This window comes from Arachis hypogaea, chromosome 2 (assembly GCF_003086295.3).
Source record: "Arachis hypogaea cultivar Tifrunner chromosome 2, arahy.Tifrunner.gnm2.J5K5, whole genome shotgun sequence".
NCBI classification, from domain to species: Eukaryota; Viridiplantae; Streptophyta; class Magnoliopsida; order Fabales; family Fabaceae; genus Arachis; species Arachis hypogaea.
This window is the reverse complement of record NC_092037.1, coordinates 88,471,310-88,493,741: the sequence shown is the minus strand read 5'-3', so window position 1 is coordinate 88,493,741 and position 22,432 is coordinate 88,471,310. Positions and strand designations below refer to the sequence as shown.

At 33.7% G+C, this 22,432-nt stretch overlaps 2 protein-coding genes across 2 annotated transcripts; both read left to right on the top strand.

The window, feature by feature from the left end:
- Nucleotides 1–19,359: 19,359 nt before the first annotated feature.
- Nucleotides 19,360–20,547, top strand: LOC112727550 (uncharacterized). The gene has a single exon (XM_025777347.1). It carries the CDS (start codon nt 19,360–19,362, stop codon nt 20,545–20,547), a length of 1,188 nt encoding a protein of 395 aa, XP_025633132.1.
- Nucleotides 20,548–20,604: 57 nt separating this feature from the next.
- LOC140177212 (uncharacterized) lies at nt 20,605–22,005 on the top strand. Its single transcript, XM_072210233.1, has 3 exons — nt 20,605–20,748; nt 20,842–21,591; nt 21,757–22,005. Exons 1-3 carry the CDS (start codon nt 20,605–20,607, stop codon nt 22,003–22,005), a joined length of 1,143 nt encoding a protein of 380 aa, XP_072066334.1.
- Nucleotides 22,006–22,432: the final 427 nt, after the last annotated feature.

The following is a 22,432-nucleotide window of genomic DNA, read 5'->3' as shown; positions in this document are numbered from 1 at the left end:
TGGCGGGCATCTTGGGGATCGGCCGTGCTTGCCTGGACGTACCAGTCATTGTGTTCGGCGACACACCAAGGCATCACGGACATCGCCAGCTGCACTTCACTGTTGATGTCCTAGATCTACCAGAGATTTCTCTAGTGGTGTCCAGCAGATAAAGGGATCTATCAATATCCTATGGCTGTGAGGTATCAAATGGGTTTTTTCTGTAGTTAGTTATCAATTTGTAACTTCCTACAACCTGTTGCATAACGAACTGCTTTTTTTCTCTTGGTTGGTGTCAGGTTGGTTGGGTTGCAGCAACAGAGCAGAGATCGGCATGAGGCCAGGGTCCTACGATGGCGGGTATTGATCGACCGGTTACGATTCGATGAGGTTAGTACCACGTTTGCGACCACAATGTTTTCATTTTAGTCAATTATGTTGCCTTATTTTTGTCGTCCTGACTATTAGCTCTGTTACGTTTATGTCAATTTGTATGGAGACCGTACGATGACCCTGCTTTGCAGGCTCTATACCCTTCCTTGTTCTTTGAGGAGGAGGAGTAGGGGACATGGATGTCAGTCGTACCTCTTATCTGCTTCAATATTGTTCAGTTTCACCAGGTTAACCGGGTGAAGAGGTAGTTCAATGGAGAGCAGCAGGTTCCTGGCCCTCCAATGAACCTTCACAGGTATATATGATGTCATATTTATCTTTGCTAACCTAAGTTTAGATTTGGTTGTGTTAAAATCATCACATGCTTCATTTATGTACTTCTTGTTTTTTTTTGGGATAGGTTCCTCACATCCTATGGCTTGGGAGAGAACGTGTGGTGGCCTGATCGACATTCTGATTGGTACGAGGGCTGGCTTAAGCATTTTGATCCCGGTCGTAGGATCTCCATACATCATACATTTGACACCAGGCCGACCTGGGAGTACTACGATTAGTGGCGTGGGGCTTGCCGTGTTAGGCATCTGTCAGGCCAGGATGTACTAGAGGACCTGAGACTTGCCGAGATAGCCCCCGACGTATAGCCCACTGCCAGCTAGCCGAGGGACGATCTCCACCTTCCCTGGGGCGTGCTGTATTGGCGTAGGCATGCGATGGAGGTTAGGGCGGATACCAGGCAACCTGCTAGTAGGAACAGAGAAGCTAGAGAGCATAGACCTAGCGAGTCGATTAGGAGGGAGAAAGTTAGGCCTCGTCAGGCGCAGCTAGACGTAGAGTCTGATGAGGAGGCGGAGTACAACTGACAGGAGGATTACGAAGACATCCCATCAGACGGAGAGGACAGGCCTCCTGGTCCGCCTCCTCTGACCCACGCACCGCATCCACATCACCGCTGGGTTAGCACAATGTAGGTCCATTCAGTAGCCATCAAGAGGAGTAGCTGATTGACGATATATCCTTCGATGACGCCTTCCAGTTGCACACGGCTAACCAGGCAGCGATGCAGCGGATAGCCAACTAATTTTGGACCGGTAGGGAGCAGGGTGTCGGACAGCTTCATTATCCATCTGCTCCCGCGCAGAGCTCATTCTGGATCCCTCAGATATCTCCGGCATCTAAATCTTCGTATGGGGCGGGTCTTTGACCAGGATCCCAGTATGCAACCCCACCGTCCTATGATTATGGGCTGTTATTGACCTCATTGCAGCCTCAGGTGACCCCTCCAAAACTTTCACCGTCTCAACCTCAAGGCCATGTACATTAGTATGCCACATTTCCACCTTCTGGGGGTGTCTACATCCCGTCCCAGCCATACCATGTGAAGCAACCTCATAATCCTACTATCCAGCCAGGGCCCATGGGAGACCCTCGACCTGCCCAACCTCAGCGCTAAACTTAGCCTCCACCGTGTGGTACCGGTCACTGACACCATTATCAGGATCCTAGCCACAGATGATGTGTTATGTTTGTATTCTATATGTTAATATAGTATTGTACATGGCTGTCTTGTTTACTAGTTAGGGTAGGTTGATGCAAACTTATGTATCTTAAACTTATGTACTTCTTATTGTGCTGTAATTATTTATCATATTATCATCTTGTTTATGCGCAGTCTATTTATAATGATTATTTTAATTATTAATCATGTCCGCGAATAGCTTTCTTGCTGCAAATATTAAAAAGATACAAAACTTTATTGTATGAATACAATCGAACTATTGTAATAAAACTATTACAATAAAGCGAAATAGCAACAATAAGATTGAAATGCTACAATAAAAGGATGAAATACACCAACAATAGTCAATCGTTTCCATGGGACCAAAGGTACTGCCAACATTAAGCATCGCCTGTGGGTTGATTAAGACAACCTCTTCTACTATGATCGACCTGCCTACATTGACCACACCACTTCTCATGTCGCTCGATCTCTTCCATGTCATTCCGGAATCTAGTTGACACGGGCCTTCCAATTGCCATCCGACGCATGACTGGGTTAGGACGCACCATCGTCCCATACCAATCCGACCACAGGGACTCATCCAGTATCGTCGTATCGGTGGAAACTCCATCTCGTAAACCTTGAACACTGCTTCCTATTTGTAAACTGGATGCACATACGGGACCCACTCAATACTAACGGCAACACACCCAGCAAGTGCATGGCAGCACGGATAATGGAGAGACTGGAATAGTCTGCAGTCACATGTTCCCGCCGATAGCCGAATGCGGAAGGAACCTTGCGACCAACCCTAGAACGACTCTAATTCCTCCTCGACAAACACAGAAGCCCGCCTATCACAATGCGTGACACGCATCTTCGGGATGCCTTCTCTGTTCGTCTCAATGGCTGCCATCATCCTCTGGGGGAAGCGGTTTCCAGCTGCCAACTGTGAATGCGCCTCCCTGCCTTTTGTTACGAACAACTTCTGCAACCTTTCGTACGTGATACGCATGATGGCAGAAATCGGCAAGTACCTTGTTCCCTTGAGAACTGCATTGATGTACTTTGACAGATTTGTCATCATGTGAACAAACTGCTTTCCACTGTCGCAATGTTGCAGCCAAATCTCTTTGTTGAAACGACCAGCCCAGTCTGCCATCGCCGGGGAAATTCCTCCCAAGGCATCCATGTACCACTCGTACCCAACCTTGCTTGGACTGTAAGCAACGTTTATAAGGTATCTCTTTCCCTCAACTGACTTAAAACGACTCATGAAGTTCGCCGCCATGTGTCTGATACAGTAAGCATAGAACGCGCTAGGGGGATCCCAACCACTGTTATTGGCACTGAGGGTGGCCTTGATGGCCTGCCATCTATCCGAGATAACCAGTAGGCCGTCTTGTGGGCTGACATGACATCTCAGATTAGCAAGGAAGAACAACCATGATTCAGTGCTCTCGGACTCGACAATGGCAAGAGCAATTGGCAGGATGTTGCTGTTGCCGTTTTGTGCCACTGCAATAAGAAACACTTCACCGTACCTCCCATACAGATGCGTGCCATCGACAGAAACAAACGGCTTGCAATGCTTGAAAGCCTCAACACAGGATGGAAAATCCCAAAATACCTAGTCAAACATGCTACAATCGCGGACTAGAAGGTGTCCATCGTAGTACTGTCCGACTCGAAGCTCACAAATGGTGCCGGGAAAACAACTCTGCAGTGCTTGAAGCAGTTATGGTACCTTATTGTAGGACACCTCCCAATCACCGTATATCTATGCAATTACCTTCTGATTCGCCATCCACACCATTTTGTAGGAGGGTTTAAAGTGATAGCTAACTCGGATCGCACCTTGCAGTACCGGGATGCAGATGGAAGGGTTCGACTGTATCAATGGCAGTATGACCATGCAGATGAGACTGCTATCCAACTGTCGATGGTCTTGGGACATGGTGGGTGCTAAACAACTGTGTGCTCCACCTACCCTCCAGACCTCCCTAACGCAATAGAAAAGCATCGGTTCAGCCATATTTCAAAATTACTAAATATATTGCACATAAGTACTCAAATGCTTTTAATTAAATTTGAACTCACCAGTATCCATAGTTCTGTCGAAGGGAAATATGGAGACTCTATTGACACCCATTCGCAGCTTGATGGCATTGCACATGGTACTTTAATTGGTCCGACTCGATCACCCGAAACTCAGTAGACCTACAAATACTGTAGTTCTTCACACCTTACAGCACTGCCTCTCGGCATTTAAACTTGTCGCTGACCCGAAACTCTACCCCACCGTCTAGGTTGCAATCCTCTTCCCCCGTATTGGAAAACGGAGTCCTCTAATGCATGACGTCTAGATCCTAACTATGATAGTGACTTGGTACTGTCGACAGCACCAAAATTGGGTGGGGTGGAGGCAAGACATGGTGCGTTGTAGCCTCAGCGGGAATCTCTGGTACAAACTCATCCTCCTCGCCCTCTTCAGAAGAATCACTATCGGCACTATCTGCCACGTATTCTTTGTCTGACTCTTCGTCACCCTCCTCCACTAGAATGGCGACATGAATGGGTGGTGGTGCGAGAGGTCGGTCGTGTTGTACATAAGTCGAGTGTACAGAACTAGCACGACCAACATCTCCAACCTTGGCAGAAAGCTCTATCACTTGTTCCGCCATGATTCTCCCATGGATGTCAAATATGATCTGCACATGCTCGTCCCCTACAAGCCGAAATAGTCGAAACCGAAAAACTCCATTACCCATGGGTGTCAGCAACATATACCCCACCCTTCCTACCTCCCTCGCAACTGTACCTCCGAGGTTGCTCAATATCAAACTCTTCAACTTCGATAGCATACTTACACGCTAAGTCCGCAACAGTATCGGATTGTCACACTCAAATATCACCCCGTTGTCGCCGTTTCTCATACAACAATTGGGGTAAACACATATAACTATATACATATTATTAATTGCCATTGTTGCCTTGTTTTTGTGAGAAAAACAGGATAGAAAAAGATATAAAATGTGTGTGAAGAATGCCAAGGATTACACATCTTTTTTATAGCTGTTAAAAATTTGTCCCATTGTATCTCGTTTATACTGTAAATGAGATACGTGCAAAATTATCTCGTTTAAAGTGTAAATGAGATAAGAGATGGGTATTTATTTCGGTAAATATTTTTTAAATTATTTATTTCAGTAATTATTGTAAATAATTTATTTATTAAAATAAAAAATTCTATATTTATTATATTGTTATATATTATATGTATTTATTGAAAAATAATATTAGTAAATAACATATAATCGTAAAAAATAATTATATTGTAATTAATAAAAATATTTGATATTTTTTATTTATACATATATAATTATATTTATATTAATAATTATGAATAATAAAAAATATAATTAATTTAAATATAAGTGAGTATAAAATTATAACAATATCTAAAAAAATTATTGTAAGTTTTTACTATATAATTAATAGTTAGTATTTAGAATAATAAAGAACAACATAGCTTATTGGCAAGGAGAGTATGTAGGCAGAAAGAAGACATAGGTTCGAATTACATCTTTGTCAATTTTAGAAATTTTTTGTTTGGAAATTTTTTTCAAACGGTTTGGTTGAACTGATTTTTTCCGGTTTTATGTGATTTTCACCGACTTTGACCGATTTTATTTTTGAAGCGGTTCAAAAACTGGACCGGTTCGGTTAAAAATTTGATTTATTAATTTTTTGGTCGAACCGATTGATTTGGTCTGGTTCTTAAAACTATGATATAGCCTATGAGTGATCAATGTGAAATTTATGGCCATTTTTGTCAAGTATATGATGGACGAAGTTGTTACGATTTTTAGCTAAATACAGTGTCTGATAATATTTAAATACTATTTTGATATATTTAAACTCGAACTGAGATATAGCACTAAACTTCAAGATATGACCGAACTCCACGAATATTCTTTAATATTGTAGTATAGATATCTGCTAAAAATACTCCGACTCTCAAATAAATGTATAATAATCTTCGTATTCTTTTTCTTGCAAATTTTTTTTAATGGAATTTTTTCTTTTTTTTCTTGGGAACGTGATGATCTTATCATCACATTAATGTATAAGTGTTATGCTATAATTAACTCGGTTTCCATTAAAAAAATGTAACATTCGTAATCAATCTAAAAACAAGTATTCGATCAGTAATTACTATACAAAAAAGTATTCAATCAATAACGTGTTAGTCATGTGTTATATAGAGACGAATTAAATATTTAAAAAAATATTTTTATATTGTTATATCCAAATATAATTGTTAAATAAAAAAATATTTTAACATAAAATATCTAAATATAAGATTATTTTTACTTTTCTAAAATATCTTTTAAAAAAATTATTTAAAATAAAATATTTTCGTCAAAATTAAACTCACCCAAATTAAATATTATGTTAAATTCATGTTAACAAATAAATAATATTAAAATCTTTATTTTCTCAATAGTGAATACCAAACTGCAATATATATATATATATATATATATATATATATATATATATATATATATATATATATATATATATATATATATATATATACTTACATACTTTAATACATAGTAAAAAGTGCAAAAATATAGAAAGAAAATAAGAATAAGATATTTGTTGGATCTTTCTCTTTTTTTAATGAGTGTCACAACAAGATCTCTATATCATATGTATGGTATAAATTTATATGTGAGTATAACCTATATATATATATATATGAGTGATCAATTGAAGTTTTTGGCCATTTTTGTCAAGTATATGATGGACGAAATTGTTGTGACTTTTAGCCAAATGCAATGTCTAATAGTATTTAAATACTGTTTTGTTGTACTTAAATTTAAACTGAGATATTGCACCTAACTTCACTATAAAAAAAGCAATATTTGTGATAAAAAAATTATTTTAAAAAATTTAAATTTTAAAATGAAAGGTATTTGTAATAAAAAAAAGTTGTTGCAGTATGTTTCATTACAAAAAAAAATTATAACAAAAAATAAACTGTTAGAATATACAAAGTAATATTTTGTAACAATTTTTTTTAATACAAAAGCTAAAATTTGTTACAAAAGTGATAACAATATTTGACCATTAAAATATTTTTCGTAACAATTTAAATTTTTGTGTCATAATATTTTGTTACAAAATACTACTTATTTATTAATATTTTTTATTCTTAGTTACAAAAATAAAAAATTTATTTTAAAACATTTAATTAAGTAATTGATATATCAATTAATTTTTTAAACACGCTAACTTAATATTTATATAATATATAATCATATAGATAATTAGAATATCTTACATGTCATTAAGATTCTTTTACAATAAAATAAGTTCTACAATTCAACTAAACATAACTTTTTCTTAACATAAAATTGTATCATATCGAATTTATATCTCTTGACTCTTCTAGCATATTTTAGTCAATGTAAAGTCTAGCATGTTGGCATTAAATTTGTACCCCTGCAAATAATATGAACAATAAAAACCAAAATTAAAAAACAACACATAATACTATCTTCATCAGAGTAAAAATTAAGTTAGAACTTACAAGTTAAAATTAACTAATTCTTTAAAAATCTATTCTCAAAATTTAAAACTAGCCAATCAAGAATGCAAGTTATTAAGAATTGACAATATATAAGCTCAGGCTAATTAGTCATAATTCAATTCATTAAATTTACATAAGTATCAATTGTCAAACAATCACTACAAAACACAATTTTTACCAAAATTCTCATAACAAATATACTTGACTTTTTTCTCTTTATGCTTTTACACTAATAAAGTTCTATAATGGTGTTTATGTCAAAACAGAAGATAAGAATATTACAATAATTATCCTAATGAAAATTCAAACATGAAAAGAAAAAGTTCTAAACCAACACACCATCTAAATTTAACAAAGCAGTGAAGCACCTGAACAAGTTTATGTTATTGCAGAAGCATATAGTGATGCAGAGAGTTTGGAAATAGATAAGTATAGCAAGAATGGAAAAATAAAACTGAATTAACTAAAATTGACCATGAGAAAAAATGCTAATGGATTACAATGAGTATTAGGCTTATATAAAAGGGGATTATTGATAATAAAGCTAAAGGCTCCCCATCCAACTTATAACAAACTGAATAATAACTTCACAGCTAAGCCACGCTATCTTAAACTTTCTTGAACTCTAATTGCTCCTGCTTTTCACCATTAACTTTAGCAGCACCATCAATAAAATTTTTCCAGAATCATTGAAATCAATCATCAACAGTTATTCCAGTTTCATAAAGATTATAGAAAAAAAAACTTAAAAACAGAAGTTGCAACAATGTTAATCTGTCCGAGTTCAAAATAAAAAATAATTAGCACCATCAATAACTTAGAATCAGACAAATAAGCAACCAACAACTCAGAAATCAGAATCAATAAAATTAACAAAACTTAACAATGCAGTGAAACACCATAACACTATCAACAACTCAGAATCAGAAAGATCAATAACTAGCAAATAGGGGAAAGACAAGGCTCAGTTATATTTTTTAGCAACATAAAACTTTACCTCCAAATATGATTTTAAGCAACAAAAAAATTAGCTTAGTCATAATTTCAGCAACAAATTCAACTTTCATAAAAAAAATTAAAGGTACAGTAATGATTTACAATAATGAAAATGAAAATATATATATATATATATGGTCGAAGGAAGTTCACCTCCAGGGACTAACTGACGGTGAAGAAAGCTAACCAACTGACGATCGAAGACGATAACAACCACCAGTTAAGGGACTAGATGCTGGTTCCTTCTCCCGGCAACGGCAGAAACCAGCTCCTTCTCCTCATCGCGTTCTAATCCTTTCTCGGCGACGGTGTGCATGGCGACGGCGACAGATTCAATGGCAGTGACAGATCTGGCGGCAACGGGAGTCACAGCGGCACGAAATGAAGGCACGAACGGCAGCGATGGTGGTTGGAACAAACGGTGATGGCGACGGACCTTCAACGGCGGTGACGGCGCATGTAGTGGCAGCTCGCGGTGACAATGGCGACGTGGACCACCACAACGATGATGGAACGCAAGGCAGCTCTGTCCTTGTGCTTGCTCTCTCTCTTCTCGACGGCCAAGCTTGGATGACAGCAGGCGTTTGGCGGCGGTGAGATGAAGACGCGTGGTGTAAAACCTCAGATTTTAGAAAATAAATAATGAATTATTTATGTTTATATATAGTTTTATTTTTAGAAAGCTGCCTTTATTAAAAAGTAAATAAACTAAGGTTATGAGAATTCGAGTTTTAAATTAATTCGGTTTTATTAAATATAATTAGATATTTTTTATTATTTGAAATTAATGGTTTTTGCTTAATTAAAATTCAAAATTTTAGTAATTGGAGATGAAAGAGAGTTTTGTATATAATTTAAATTGAAATAATTTAAAGTTTTGATTAATATTATGAACTTAAAGAAAATTAGTTTATTTATCTATAATTTTAAATTAAAGTGTTTAATTACCAATAATTTGTAAATTGAAAAATAAAAAAACAAAATTTTTCGGCATTTTCTTAAAAATTGAAACGCGATATCGAATTAAAGGCTCAATATTAAATAGTTAATAAAGAAAACGAGTTAGTAACACCTTACTTTTGGTACGATCATGACGTGCTAAAAGTTAGAGTGTTACATTATGGTATGAGAGCAGTTCGTCCCTGTTAGAGTCTTGGGAATGGACTGACTATGCTTCACTGCATACTCTGAGTGTCTGTCATGCGATAAGACTTGTCCTAATGACAAGAGAAGTTTTAGATGCATGACTGTCTATTGATTAATGCTGTTAATCGATCGTTGCATTTCTCATGGTATTAGGTCTGGCCAACTTAATACTGATGATTGGTGTATACGAAAACACTAACGAATTGTCATAGGCAAATAGAGTTCATAGGTAATGCGAATCACGCGGTTTGGGAACGTTAGAAGTTACATCTCAGGGTTATTTGATTACATATCTTGTTCCTCCATGGTTTATCTTGAAGTTTTGTCTGAAGTTTCTTTCTTAAAAAAGTGAACTAATTGTTCTTCAATCCTGCTTCTTGTTCACATGCGTTTTTCATTTGATCTTTAACTGCGTATATTTATTTGAATCCCCTGGTATATCAAGCCTATCTCGTAACTTCTACTTTGCAATCACACTTTTACCCTACCTTCTCTATGTCTTATGAAAGTCCAAGTATATGAAATTGTATATTTATCCATATGAGTAGAGACTTTTTACTTTTTCTATATGGTATTTTAAAAACGTAAAATGTTAAAATTATGTAATATTTTATGTAATATACTAATTTTTGAGAACGAAAATTTTTACAAGTGGGATGGGATGTAAGACCCCAGATTTTAGAAAATAAATAATGAATTATTTATATTTATATATAGTTTTATTTTTAGAAAGCTACTTTTATTAAAGAGTAAATAAAGCAACGTTATGAGAATTCGAGTTTTAAATTAATTCAGTTTTATTAAATATAATTAGATATTTTTATTATTTAAAATTAATGGTTCTTGCTTAATTAAAATTCAAAATTTTAGTAATTGAAGATGAAAGAGAGTTTTGTATATAATTTAAATTGAAATAATTTAAAGTTTCGATTAATATTATGAACTAAAAGAAAATTTATTTATTTATCTATAATTTTAAATTAAAGTGTTTAATTACCAATCATTTGTAAATTGAAAAATAAAAAAAATAAATTTTCCGACATTTTCTTAAAAATTGAAACGCGATATCAAACTAAAGACTCGATATTAAATAGTTAATAAGGAAAACGAGTTAGTAGCACCTTACTTTTGATACGATCATGACGTGCTAAAAGTTAGGGTGTTACACGTGGTTTTACAGACGGTGAAGCGCTACCCGGCGCGGGACAGCTGCCTCCCCTCTTCTCTTCTGTCGTATCTCACTCTCTTCCCTCTTCCCTTTCTTTCTTTGTTATTTCAGTGTGTGTAGGGGGCTGTGGGAAGAAGTGATGTGAGGGTTGTTAGGGTGAGGTAAAATTAGTGTGTTAATTTGGGGATTAGGGTTTGGTCAGAGATTAATTAAAAATTTAAATTAATTTAATATAATTAATTTTAACAATAATATTTATTTTTAAATTTATCAATTATTTTTAATTAAGTATTTTAATTTAAAATTAGAGATAAATAAATAAATTTTTTAGCTCATAAAATTAATCAAAATTTTTAATTATTCAATTTAAATTGTGTAAAATTCTCATTATTTTTAGTTACTAAAACTTTAAATTCTTAATATGAAAATACTCAAATATTTAAAAAATTTATAAATCCTAACAGAATAATTACTAAAACTTTAAATTCTTAATATGAAAATACTCAAATATTTAAAAAATTTATAAATCCTAACAGATTTTGAACTCAAAGAATTATAAAATTTAATTTAATTATTTTTAGAAAAAAAAATATTTTTAAATAAAATTATCAACAAATTTACTATTAAATATTTTTTATTTGAGAAATTAATTTCTAATAAAAATTCATAGTTGATTCCTAATAGATATTAGATATATTAATTTTTTAAAAATTGATTATTAATAAGGATTAAATATATCAATTTTTTTAAAAGTTTAAAAAATATTTTTAACAATTTTTTAAAATTAATAATTTAATTTTTAATATTTTATAAAAAAATACTTAATTATCAAAACCAATATTTTAGAAAAATTAAAATTTTAAAAAAAATTACCATGCAAAAAATTATTTAACACTAGAGGTTTTAAATTTTTAGTTACAAAAAATTTTTAAATTGTGACAAAATCTTTTTTAGTTACAAAAAATCTTTTAATATTGAATTTTGTGGCAAATTAATTTTTCGTTACAAAATATTATAAATTTTTGTAAAAAAATATTATTTCGTTACAAAAACCATAACAACTTGTAACAAAGGAAATTATGTTGTTACAAAATATTAAAATATTTTATAATAAATTGTCATGTTGTTACAAAAAATTCTTGTTTTGTGACTGTAACTAATTTTTGTTAAAAAAAGCCAACAATTTGTAACAATTTAAAAAATTGATACAAAATTTTTGTTACAGATATTTCATTTTCTTTTCAAGATATGATCGAACTCTACAAATATTCTTTAATATTGCAGTAAGAGTATCTACTAAAAATACTCTAGCTCTCAATTAAATGTATAGTTAACTTAGTGTTTTTTTTTTCAGAAAAATATTTGGAGTGAATTTTCTTCTTCTTTCTTTCTTGCAACATGATCTTATCATCACATTAATGTAGAAGTGTTATGCTATAACTCGATTTTTATTTAAAAAATAATGTAATATTCATAATCAATCTACAAAAAAATATTCCATCAATAATCGAAAAAGTATTCAATCAATAATGCGTTAATTAGGTGTTATATTAGTTCAAATTATAACAGATGAATCAAATGCCTAAAAAATACTTTTATATTATTATATATAAACATAATTTGTAGATAAAAATATATTTTGACTTGAAAAATTCAAATATAAAATTACTTTTATATATTTAAAAAATCTTTTAAAAAAATCATTTGAAAAAAGACATTTTCATAAAAACTCACCCAAATTAGATACCGTTTTAAATTTATGTTAACATTAAAAACAACACGATCATGAACGTGAAAAATTAAAAGATCATCATACTAACAAATAAACAATCTTAATAATATTAAAATCTTAATTTTCTCAACACTAAACTGCAACAATATATATACAGAGAGACACTTTAATACACAGTAAAAATTACAGAAATATAAAAAGAAAATAAGAATAATATATTTTTCGAATTTTTTTCTTTTCTTTTTTAATGAGTGCCATAATAATCTCTATATCCGATGTATGGTATAATTTATATATGTGAATATAGCCTCTATATATATGAATGATCAATGTGAAGCTTTTGGCTATTTTTGTCAACTATATGATGGACGAAATTGTTAAAATTTTTAATCAAATGCAATGTCTAATAGTATTTAAATATTGTTTTGATATAGTTAAACTCGAACTGAGATATAGTGTCAAACTTCATGATTTGATCGAACTCCTCAGATATTCTTTAATATTGTAATATGGTATCTGTTAAAAATATCCTGACTCTCAAATAAATGTATAGTGGATTTTTTTTTCTTCTATCTTTCTTGAAAACATAATATTATCATCACATTAGTGTACAGGTGTTATGCTATAACTCGTTTTCCATTAAAAAATAATGTAACATTCATAATCATTTTACAAAAAAGTATTCAATGAGTAATCAATCTAAAAAAAAGTTCAATCAATAACACATTAATAAGGAGTTGTATTAGTTCGAATTATAACAGACGAAACAAATATAAAAAAATTATATTGTTAGATAAAAAAAAATATTTTAATATAATATATCCAAACATAAAATTATTTTTATTTTTTAAAAGATCTTTTAAAAAAGATCACTTGAAAAAAGATATTCTCGTAAAGACTCACCCAAATTAAATATCGTATTAAATTCATGTTAACATTAAACACAACATGATCATAAATATGAAAATTAAGAGATCTTTAAATTTATACTAACAAATAAATAATATAAATAATATTAAAATATTTATTTTCTCAAGACCAAACTACAATAATATATACATAGGGAGACACCTTAATACATAGTAAAAAGTACAGAAATATAGAAAGAAAATAAAAATAACATATTTTTGGATCTTTCTCTTTTTTTTTTTAAATGATTGTCATAATAAGATCTCTATATCCTATATGTGGTATGAATTTATATGTGAGTGTAGCCTATATATATGAGTGATCAGTGTACAACTTTTGGCCCTTTTTGTCGAGTGTATGATGGACGAAGTTGTTACGATTTTTAACTAAATTACTACAAAAAAATAGAATATTTGTAATAAATTTAAAATTATTATAAAAAATTAGTGAATGTTACATAATAATAATAATATTTTGTAAAAATAATATAATTTGTTATAAAATATTTTGTTATTTTGTAACGATTTAATTTTTCTATTATAAATTATATTGGCTTTTGTAATGAACTAGTATTTTGTTGTAAAATTTTATAATATTTTATAACAAAAGAAGTTATTGCAAAAGTTTAAAATATTTTGTAACAAAATATTCGTTTGTTTCAAAAACTCTAATTATTTTGTAACTAAAAATTAATTTTTCACAAAATTCAATATTGTTTGTAACAAGTTCTTTATTTGTCACAAAATATAAAAATTTTTATAATTAAAAAAATTATTTTAAAATATTAAAATCTTTAAGATAATTTTATTTTGTTTTAAATATTTAATTTTTTAAAATATTATTTTTATTGATTAATTTTTTTTATAAAAATTAAAGATTAAATGATCAATTTTTAAAAATAGTATGTATTATTTTATATTTTTTATAAAACTAATATATAATTTTTACTAATAATCAAGTCTTAAATATTGACTAAAAATTAATTTTTTAAATTAAAAAATTAATTATTAAACATAAATAAAATAGTTAAAATTAAAAAATAAAAACAAATATAAAAAATAAAAACCATAATTCTAACCCTCACTTTTACTTTTCATTCTACTGTTCGCTGTCCTCGTACACTCTTACGGTCTCCACGGCTTCACTTCTCACACTCAAGGTCACTGTCTCATTGCAGAAGGTAAAACTGCTCACTTATTTAAAATAAATTTATAACAAATATTATTTTTTATTTTATTACCACTCTAAAATTTAACATATTTTTATATTTAAATAAATTTTTAAAAAACTTTCTTAAGAACAAAATATAAAATTCTAGTTTTTTCTTTCTCTCTACTAAAATTTTAAACCCATCATAACCCAACACTCACTATTAAGCTTGTAAAATCCCTTGTTGTTAAAAAATAAATAATAAATTATTTGTGATTTATTATAGTTATTCATAATTTTATTTTCAAACAATTATTTATCAAAAAGTAATTAAATTAAAGTGATGAGATTTTAAATTTAAAATTAATTAAAATTTATATAATTTTCATAAATATTTAATACTCCATACTCTAATTTAATTAAAACGATCAAATCTCAATTTATCCAAAAATCTTTAATTTTACATTTTCTCCCAAAAGAAATCTTCATTCTCAAATTAAAAATTATAACCCTAATTTTATCCTAAACCTATCCACACTCACTTACTCACCGTCACTCACACTAACCCTAAACCCTCCCAGCCGTCCCACCCCCTTTCTCCAAATGCATAATTGCACACACACAACACAAAAACGCACACACAGAGCAAGAGAAAGGGAAGAATGGAGAGGGAAAGAAAAGAAAAGAAAGGAGGAAGTTGGAATCAAAGAGCAAGAGAAGAAGAAAGGGAAGAGGGAGGACGACACCGTCAAGAAGGGGGAGACGTTCAGCGAGAGGAAGAGCTGAGCAAGGAAGGAGCGCCGACTGTGCCTCCATCCCCGCTGTCAGTTCGTGTTCTGCTGTCACCAAAGCAAGCCGCCGCCATCGTCGTCTTCATCACGAGCGGGTCGTTGCCAACTTCTTCCACCATCACATCTCCCATCACGGACGACGGTAAGGACGCGCAGGAGAGACAGACACGTGGAGGGAGGAAAACCGAGGAAAAGAAAGAGGCGCTGTTTGCGTTGCTGTGTCCAGTCTCTGTTCGTGGAGTCATCATCGTCGCCACTGTTAGGGGTTGCGTCACTGAGCCCCTGTCACCGAAAAACAGCACTGCCTCGCCGGGATTCATTGCCAATAAGGGTGTTTTTTCCACTGATTTTGATTTCCTTTAATTTCTGAGAATATTGATGTCATTGATTTATCAGATGCCCCCAGACCAATTAACGATGTCTAAATGTGTACTCAACTATCTATAACATCTATTCAAAATCATGAAAATTAGAAGTACCTGAATTCCATCAAATGAGAAAATGTGTACTTGAATGATTATTAATGCAAAATCTCTTTACTAGCAATCACTAAATCACTAACAGTACAGAATAACAGTGAAATTTCCTCATTCACCAATTCTTTATTAGCAACCACTAACAATACAACAAATCGCATTAACAATCCCAGCTCAACAAATTCAAGCCACAAACAATTGCAGTTTCAAAAAGTTTGTGATAGAAAATCAACTCTCAGAATCAGATCTTTTCTCTTGCATGTATGCATCTCTCATGCTTAAGCATCTATATATACCCACCATGTTTTAATTTTGTTTTATGAGCTTTCCTTTAGTTTTAATTCAGTTTTTCACATTTCATGTTATCTTAGACATTTTTTTTTTCTTTTTGTTGGATATAGAGAAGTGAATCTAAACATGTAAATGTATTGTTGGTAACATTATTAGTTTTTCTAATTTTAAATGTCTTGATATTATTTAAAATTTATTGTACTTCTTTTATGTTAAAATGCATGTTCATTGATATAATGAGTGCCTTGCAAAGTAGTATTTATTATCTATCAATGAATAATTATACAAAAAAAAAGTTTTGCATATATTTATATAAATCATCTAACTGAATCATTTAAGTATTTAATAACTTAGATGAAGATTGTCAAATTAGAAGAGACATTAATTTGTTTGGTAGATACAATGAATTGAATTTATTTATTGAATTTTTTATTTGAATTTTGCTTGTGTAATGATGTGCTCAAAGAATGCATCTAACATGACAAGATGAAGAATTAGTTCGAGTAAAAGGTCAATTAGAAACTCAACAAGCCGTTATGAACTCTTTTGTACCGCACTTTGACAATGAAAGAAATTAGACAATTAAATGTATCCCTAAAATTGCTTATAGTTTTAATGCATATTCATAGATGATTCATATATTATTAGTATAGTTTAACTGTATATGGATCTATTTATTACATTTTACTTGTGTCATGGTTGATAAATAACAAATGTCCTATTATTTGGTTTGATAAATTTAGTTGTGTACTGGCTGAGAAATAAGTAATGAATTGGTTATTATTGATGGAATCGTAAACGGTGGAAATATCCAAGTTTTAGGGGAGGTTTTGTCTAAATTTTTCTAAAAATTTTGAACAAAAGTTAAAGGAAAAAAATTGTAATTTGTGTTATATCTTGTTTCTAATTTTTTGCTTTGGTTTTTCTCATTTACATGAGTGCTAATATGGTGACAACATGCTACCTAAGCATGCGTTTGGTTAGTGGGTGTGTCTACCCAAGACATAGACACGGAAGCACACGTTCTTCATTTGATTAGTTAGACACAAAATTCTATAGACACGGAAAGACACAAAGACACACAAAGACACAAAATTTGTGTATAGTAGAGACGGGTGGAACACTAAACTTGAGACATAGACACACTATTTTTAACATTTAATTTCATAATTACCCTTCGAATTGTTCTCCTTCTTCGGTCTCCTTTGATTCATTTTCCCTTCAACTTCCAAAATACAGAGAGTTTAACCTCTCATTTTTTTTCTTGTCACTCTGACCACCACCGCCTCTTCTCCCGTCGTACCACTAGTCTGCCGTCGCCTCTCTACCTCATTCCCTTCTACCTAAATCATTGTCGCCTCTCTTCTTCCTTTCCTTCCACCGCCTTTCTTCCACCCAGATCACCGCCTCTCCTCCTTTTCTTCTACCCAGACCACCGCTACCACCCCATCCCTTCCTCTTTTTCCTTCTCCCTCACTTTTTTTGTCTCTTCACAGTTGTCTCTTCACCGCGGTCACCTTTTGCAGTTGTTGTCTTTACTTCACTTCTTGTTAACGATCCAAATCTGCGCACAGTTCTCTTGTCTGTCATCATCTTTTCAGATCCGTTCTCCGTTTTTCGACGCACTGTGTTTCTAGATCCGTACTTTGTTACTATGTTCCAGATCAATTCTCCTTTCTGGCACTATTTTTTATTTTTGTATAATTTAATTTTTTATTTGTTTGAATTTTTGTTAAAATAATTTTGTTTTAATTTTGTTAGATTGAATTTTTTGTTGATATTTGTTGGATTAAATTTGTTATTTAGTTTTAGATTGTTATTGGTAGTTATTTTTTTGTTGAGTTAATTGTTAATGGTGGTAGTTTGGTTGAAATAGTAGTTGTGTAATGGTGGTACTGATAACAGTTTGCAATAAGGGTAATATTGAAATTTAACATGATTATGATTTGTGTCTGTGTCTTCAGTGTCTATGTCTTTATGTTTTTGTATTAAAGGATACACAAAACGAACACAGTCTAAAGGAATCAAGAATATTTTTATTCATAGAGACACTAATCTATGTTAGACTTTTAACTTTTTGTTGAACTTGTGTAAGAAATATAACTTGTAGAAGTAATCAATGTAGACATTAATGATATTTTTTTAAAACAATTTTAGTTAAACGAAGTAGGTTTAAATTATCTATGTTAAATGTTGACTTGTTCAATAAAGTAGTTAATATATTAATTAATTAAAAAAATAATTTGGTAAATTATGTATGTAATTTGTATTAAAAAAGTTTGTTACAAAATAAATATTGTGCTTTTGTAACTAAAAAAATAAAATATTACAAAATCAAGTTATATTTTGTAACAAAATTTTATGATAGGAAAAAATATATTGTCACTAAAAATATTTTGAAGATCAAAATTTGTTATCACTTTTGTCACGAATTTCGATTTTTGTATAAAAAAAATTGTTACAAAATATTATTTTGAATTGTAACAGTTTCATTTTTTATTACAAATACTTTTTGTAATAGGACATATACTGCAACAACTCCTTTTTTTGTTACAAATTCTTTTTGTTTCAAAATTCTAATTTTTTTAAACAATTTTTTTGTTACTGATACGTCACACGAATCCTCGGTCGCCCGATATACTCCGTAAGTAAGCATTTAAGGTCGGCGCCACGTCAGAAGCCCGATAAGCTCGGAATGTGAGCATACGACCTTGGCCTCATCCATCCGAAAAATAAGACACGTGCTCAACAAAACTTACTCACTTAAACAGAAATATCATAACCAACCTATAAACCAGGACTTATCCACAATAAACGGTAAAATAACCCCTATAAAGTCGAGCTAGTATGCTCGGCTAAGAATCAGGTTCCACTACCAGTTTTCATATTCACTTATTCACTCTCACTTAATTATTTTCTCTCTCTCTCTCTCTCTCTCTCTCTCTCTCTCTCTCTCTCTCTCTCTCTCTCTCTCTCTCTCTCTCTCTCGATTATCACTAACTTGAGCGTCGGAGTATCTTTTGCAGGTATTCCCGCCGCGGTGTTTGATCTTGGCCGACGTAAAGCTCTTCCTCTCAGTTGACGACTTACTCGGAAGCGCTTAAACTCGGCCTACCCAGTGTTCGGACGAATCACTTGGCACCCACCGTGGGCCGAATACATCTAACCCCATTTTTTTCTCTGTTTAGTCTTCTACTCTATTTTGCAAGATTCCCGATCCTCGAACATGGCTGACAGGGAAAATCCACAACTCTCACAAGATGACCTCCTGGCTCGAATCACAGAGCTTCAGGCAAAAGTACGAAGGATAGCCGAGCTATCAACCCAGAACAATGGAGAAAGCTCCAAAGGCTCAGCTCAAGGTACCACAGATCCTTTAAACATCACCCCGCCAAAGGAGAAACTCACCCTCGACAACCCCTTCTCCGAGGAGATCACAAACTACCAAATGCCAAAGAACTTTACACTGCCCACTGCACTAGAACCATACAAGGGGTTCGGGGACCCCCGAGCCCACGTAAAGAAGTTCCAATCAATGATGTTCTTCAATGGTCCTAACAATGAGCCCGTCCTCTGCCGAGCATTCCCTACATACCTTGACGGCACTGCGTTGCTCTGGTTTTCTAAACTTTCTGCAGGTTCAATCTCCTCCTTTGAAGACCTAGCCAGGTCATTCATTGACTATTTTGCTGCATCAAGGATATATGTACATGGATCAGATTACCTCGGCACCATCAAGCAAGGTCAGCACGAGAGCTTGAAGGACTACATGACTAGATTCGCGGATGCCACTATGGAGATCCAGGACTTGGACCCGGCCGTCCACCTACACGCCCTAAAAGCCGGCCTCAGGCCCGGCAAATTCCGGGAGACCATCGCTATAACAAAGCCTAAGACGTTAGAAGAGTTTCGCGAAAGGGCAGCAGGTCAAATGGAGATCGAAGAACTCCGTGAGGCCCAAAAGTCGGACAAACAACCACATCGTCGAGATGAAGAAAGAACTTTCAGATCACCAAACCGTGGAGACACTAAGAAGCCTTCCAAGCTCGTGCCAAAATACAACACATATACCGGATTTAATACCAAGAGAGAAAACATCATCAAAGAGATCCTCAACGCCAAAATCATAAAGCCACCAGCTCGAGCAGGGAGCTACCAGGACCAAAGGTTCGTGGACAGAATTAAACATTGCGCCTTCCACCAGAAGTTCGGCCACACCACGGACGACTGCATTGTCGCAAAAGATCTCCTAGAAAGGCTGGCACGCCAAGGACTCTTGGACAAATATGTCGAGAGTCGGAAGGGCAGAAGAGGAAACTCGGATAAGGAAGAGAACAAACAGGGAACGGCGGACAACAACAAAAAAGAACAGACAACTCCTGATCCACCAAGGGGAATCATTAGCCACATATAAGGAGGATTCGCGGGCGGAGGTGAAACAAGCTCGGCCAGAAAGCGAAGCTACAGGGCGATGCTAGCAATCAAAGGAACCATACAGCCAAAGAAGGACAAAGGCCCAGACGTCACAATATCCTTCAACCAAGCAGACTTCAGATCGGCAAGCCCTAACCTCAACGACCCCGTGGTAATTTCCATCCAAGTCGGAGAACTGTTGGTAAGAAAAACATTGCTAGACCCAGGTAGTAGTGCTGATGTTTTATTTTATTCTACCTTTATAAAGATGAAATTATTAGAAAAATTGATACAGCCCTCCTCTGGAGAGCTAATTGGGTTCTCCGGGGAGAGAGTCCCCATCATGGGACACATATGGCTAAAGACCACAATGGGAGATATCCCTATGTCAAAATCAATTGATATTCAATACCTAATAGTAGACTGTTATAGCCTTTACAATATTATAATTGGAAGACCCGCCCTGAATATATTCAGAGCAGTGGTGTCTACATTACACCTATGTGTTAAGTTCCCAGTGCAGGAAAACAAGATAGCTACAGTATACGCCGACCATCAAGAAGCTCAGCAGTGCTACAATGCTAGTCTAAAAGTAATCCAAACAAAACAAGAAGCTCGGCCCCAGGTCCAAGCAATTCACACTTCTGCAGACGAAGCGACACTAGTCGACCTCGACCCAAGGGAAGTCCTCGGCGAAAGACCTCGGCCAATGGACAACCTTCAACAAATAACACTAACAGCAGATGATAAACAATGCACATACATTGGAGAAGCATTAGAAGGCAAAGACCGAGCAAGACTTATACACATACTACGCAAGAATGCCGACCTATTTGCATGGACACCAGATGTCATGCTCGGAATAAATCCAGAGGTCATCTGCCACAAATTAGCAATTGATGAAACAGTCCGACCAGTTGCACAGAAGAAAAGGAACCTCGGAGAGGAGAAAAAACGAGCGGCACTCGAAGAAACCCATAAGCTCCTCAATGCAGGTTTCATCAGAGAAATTCGCTTCACCACATGGTTATCCAACGTGGTAATGGTAAGGAAGAACTCAGGTAAATGGCGCATGTGCGTCGACTTTACAAACTTAAACAAAGCTTGCCCTAAAGATGCATATCCATTGCCTTGCATTGATAAATTAGTTGATAACGCCTCTGGTTTCAAAGCTTTGAGTTTTATGGATGCATATTCTGGTTATAACCAGATTCTAATGCACCCAGAAGACCAAAGCAAAACAGCTTTTATAACAGAACATGGAAACTTTTGTTTCAAGGTAATGCCCTTTGGCCTAAAGAATGCAGGTGCGACATATCAAAGGCTAATGGACAAAGTATTCCAACAGCAAATAGGCCGCAATATGGAGGTCTATGTAGATGATATGGTAGCAAAAACACATATGCAGGGGTCACACTGTGACGACTTAGTCGAAATCTTCAAACAACTCCGAGCATAAAACATGAGACTCAATCCGGACAAATGTGCGTTCGGAGTGCAAGAAGGGAAGTTCCTTGGATTCATGTTGACATCTCGAGGCATCGAAGCCAACCCAGAAAAATGCAAAGCCGTACTGAACATGGCAAGCCCAAAGACGATAAAAGAAGTCCAGCAACTAGCAGGACGAATAGCTGCCCAATCACGTTTCCTACCTGCGGTGGCAAACCGATCTTATCATTTCTTCTAGACGTTCTCTAAAGGCAAGAAGTTCACCTGGACAGACGAATGTGAGAAATCTTTTATCGAACTCAAACAGAACCTAATATCACCACCAATCCTCCAAAGACCAGAGACAGGTAAGCCATTGTTTTTATACCTATCAAGATCTAACCATGCTATAAGCTCGGTATTAGTAACAGAAACAGGAAGAAAGCAAAACCCAGTAT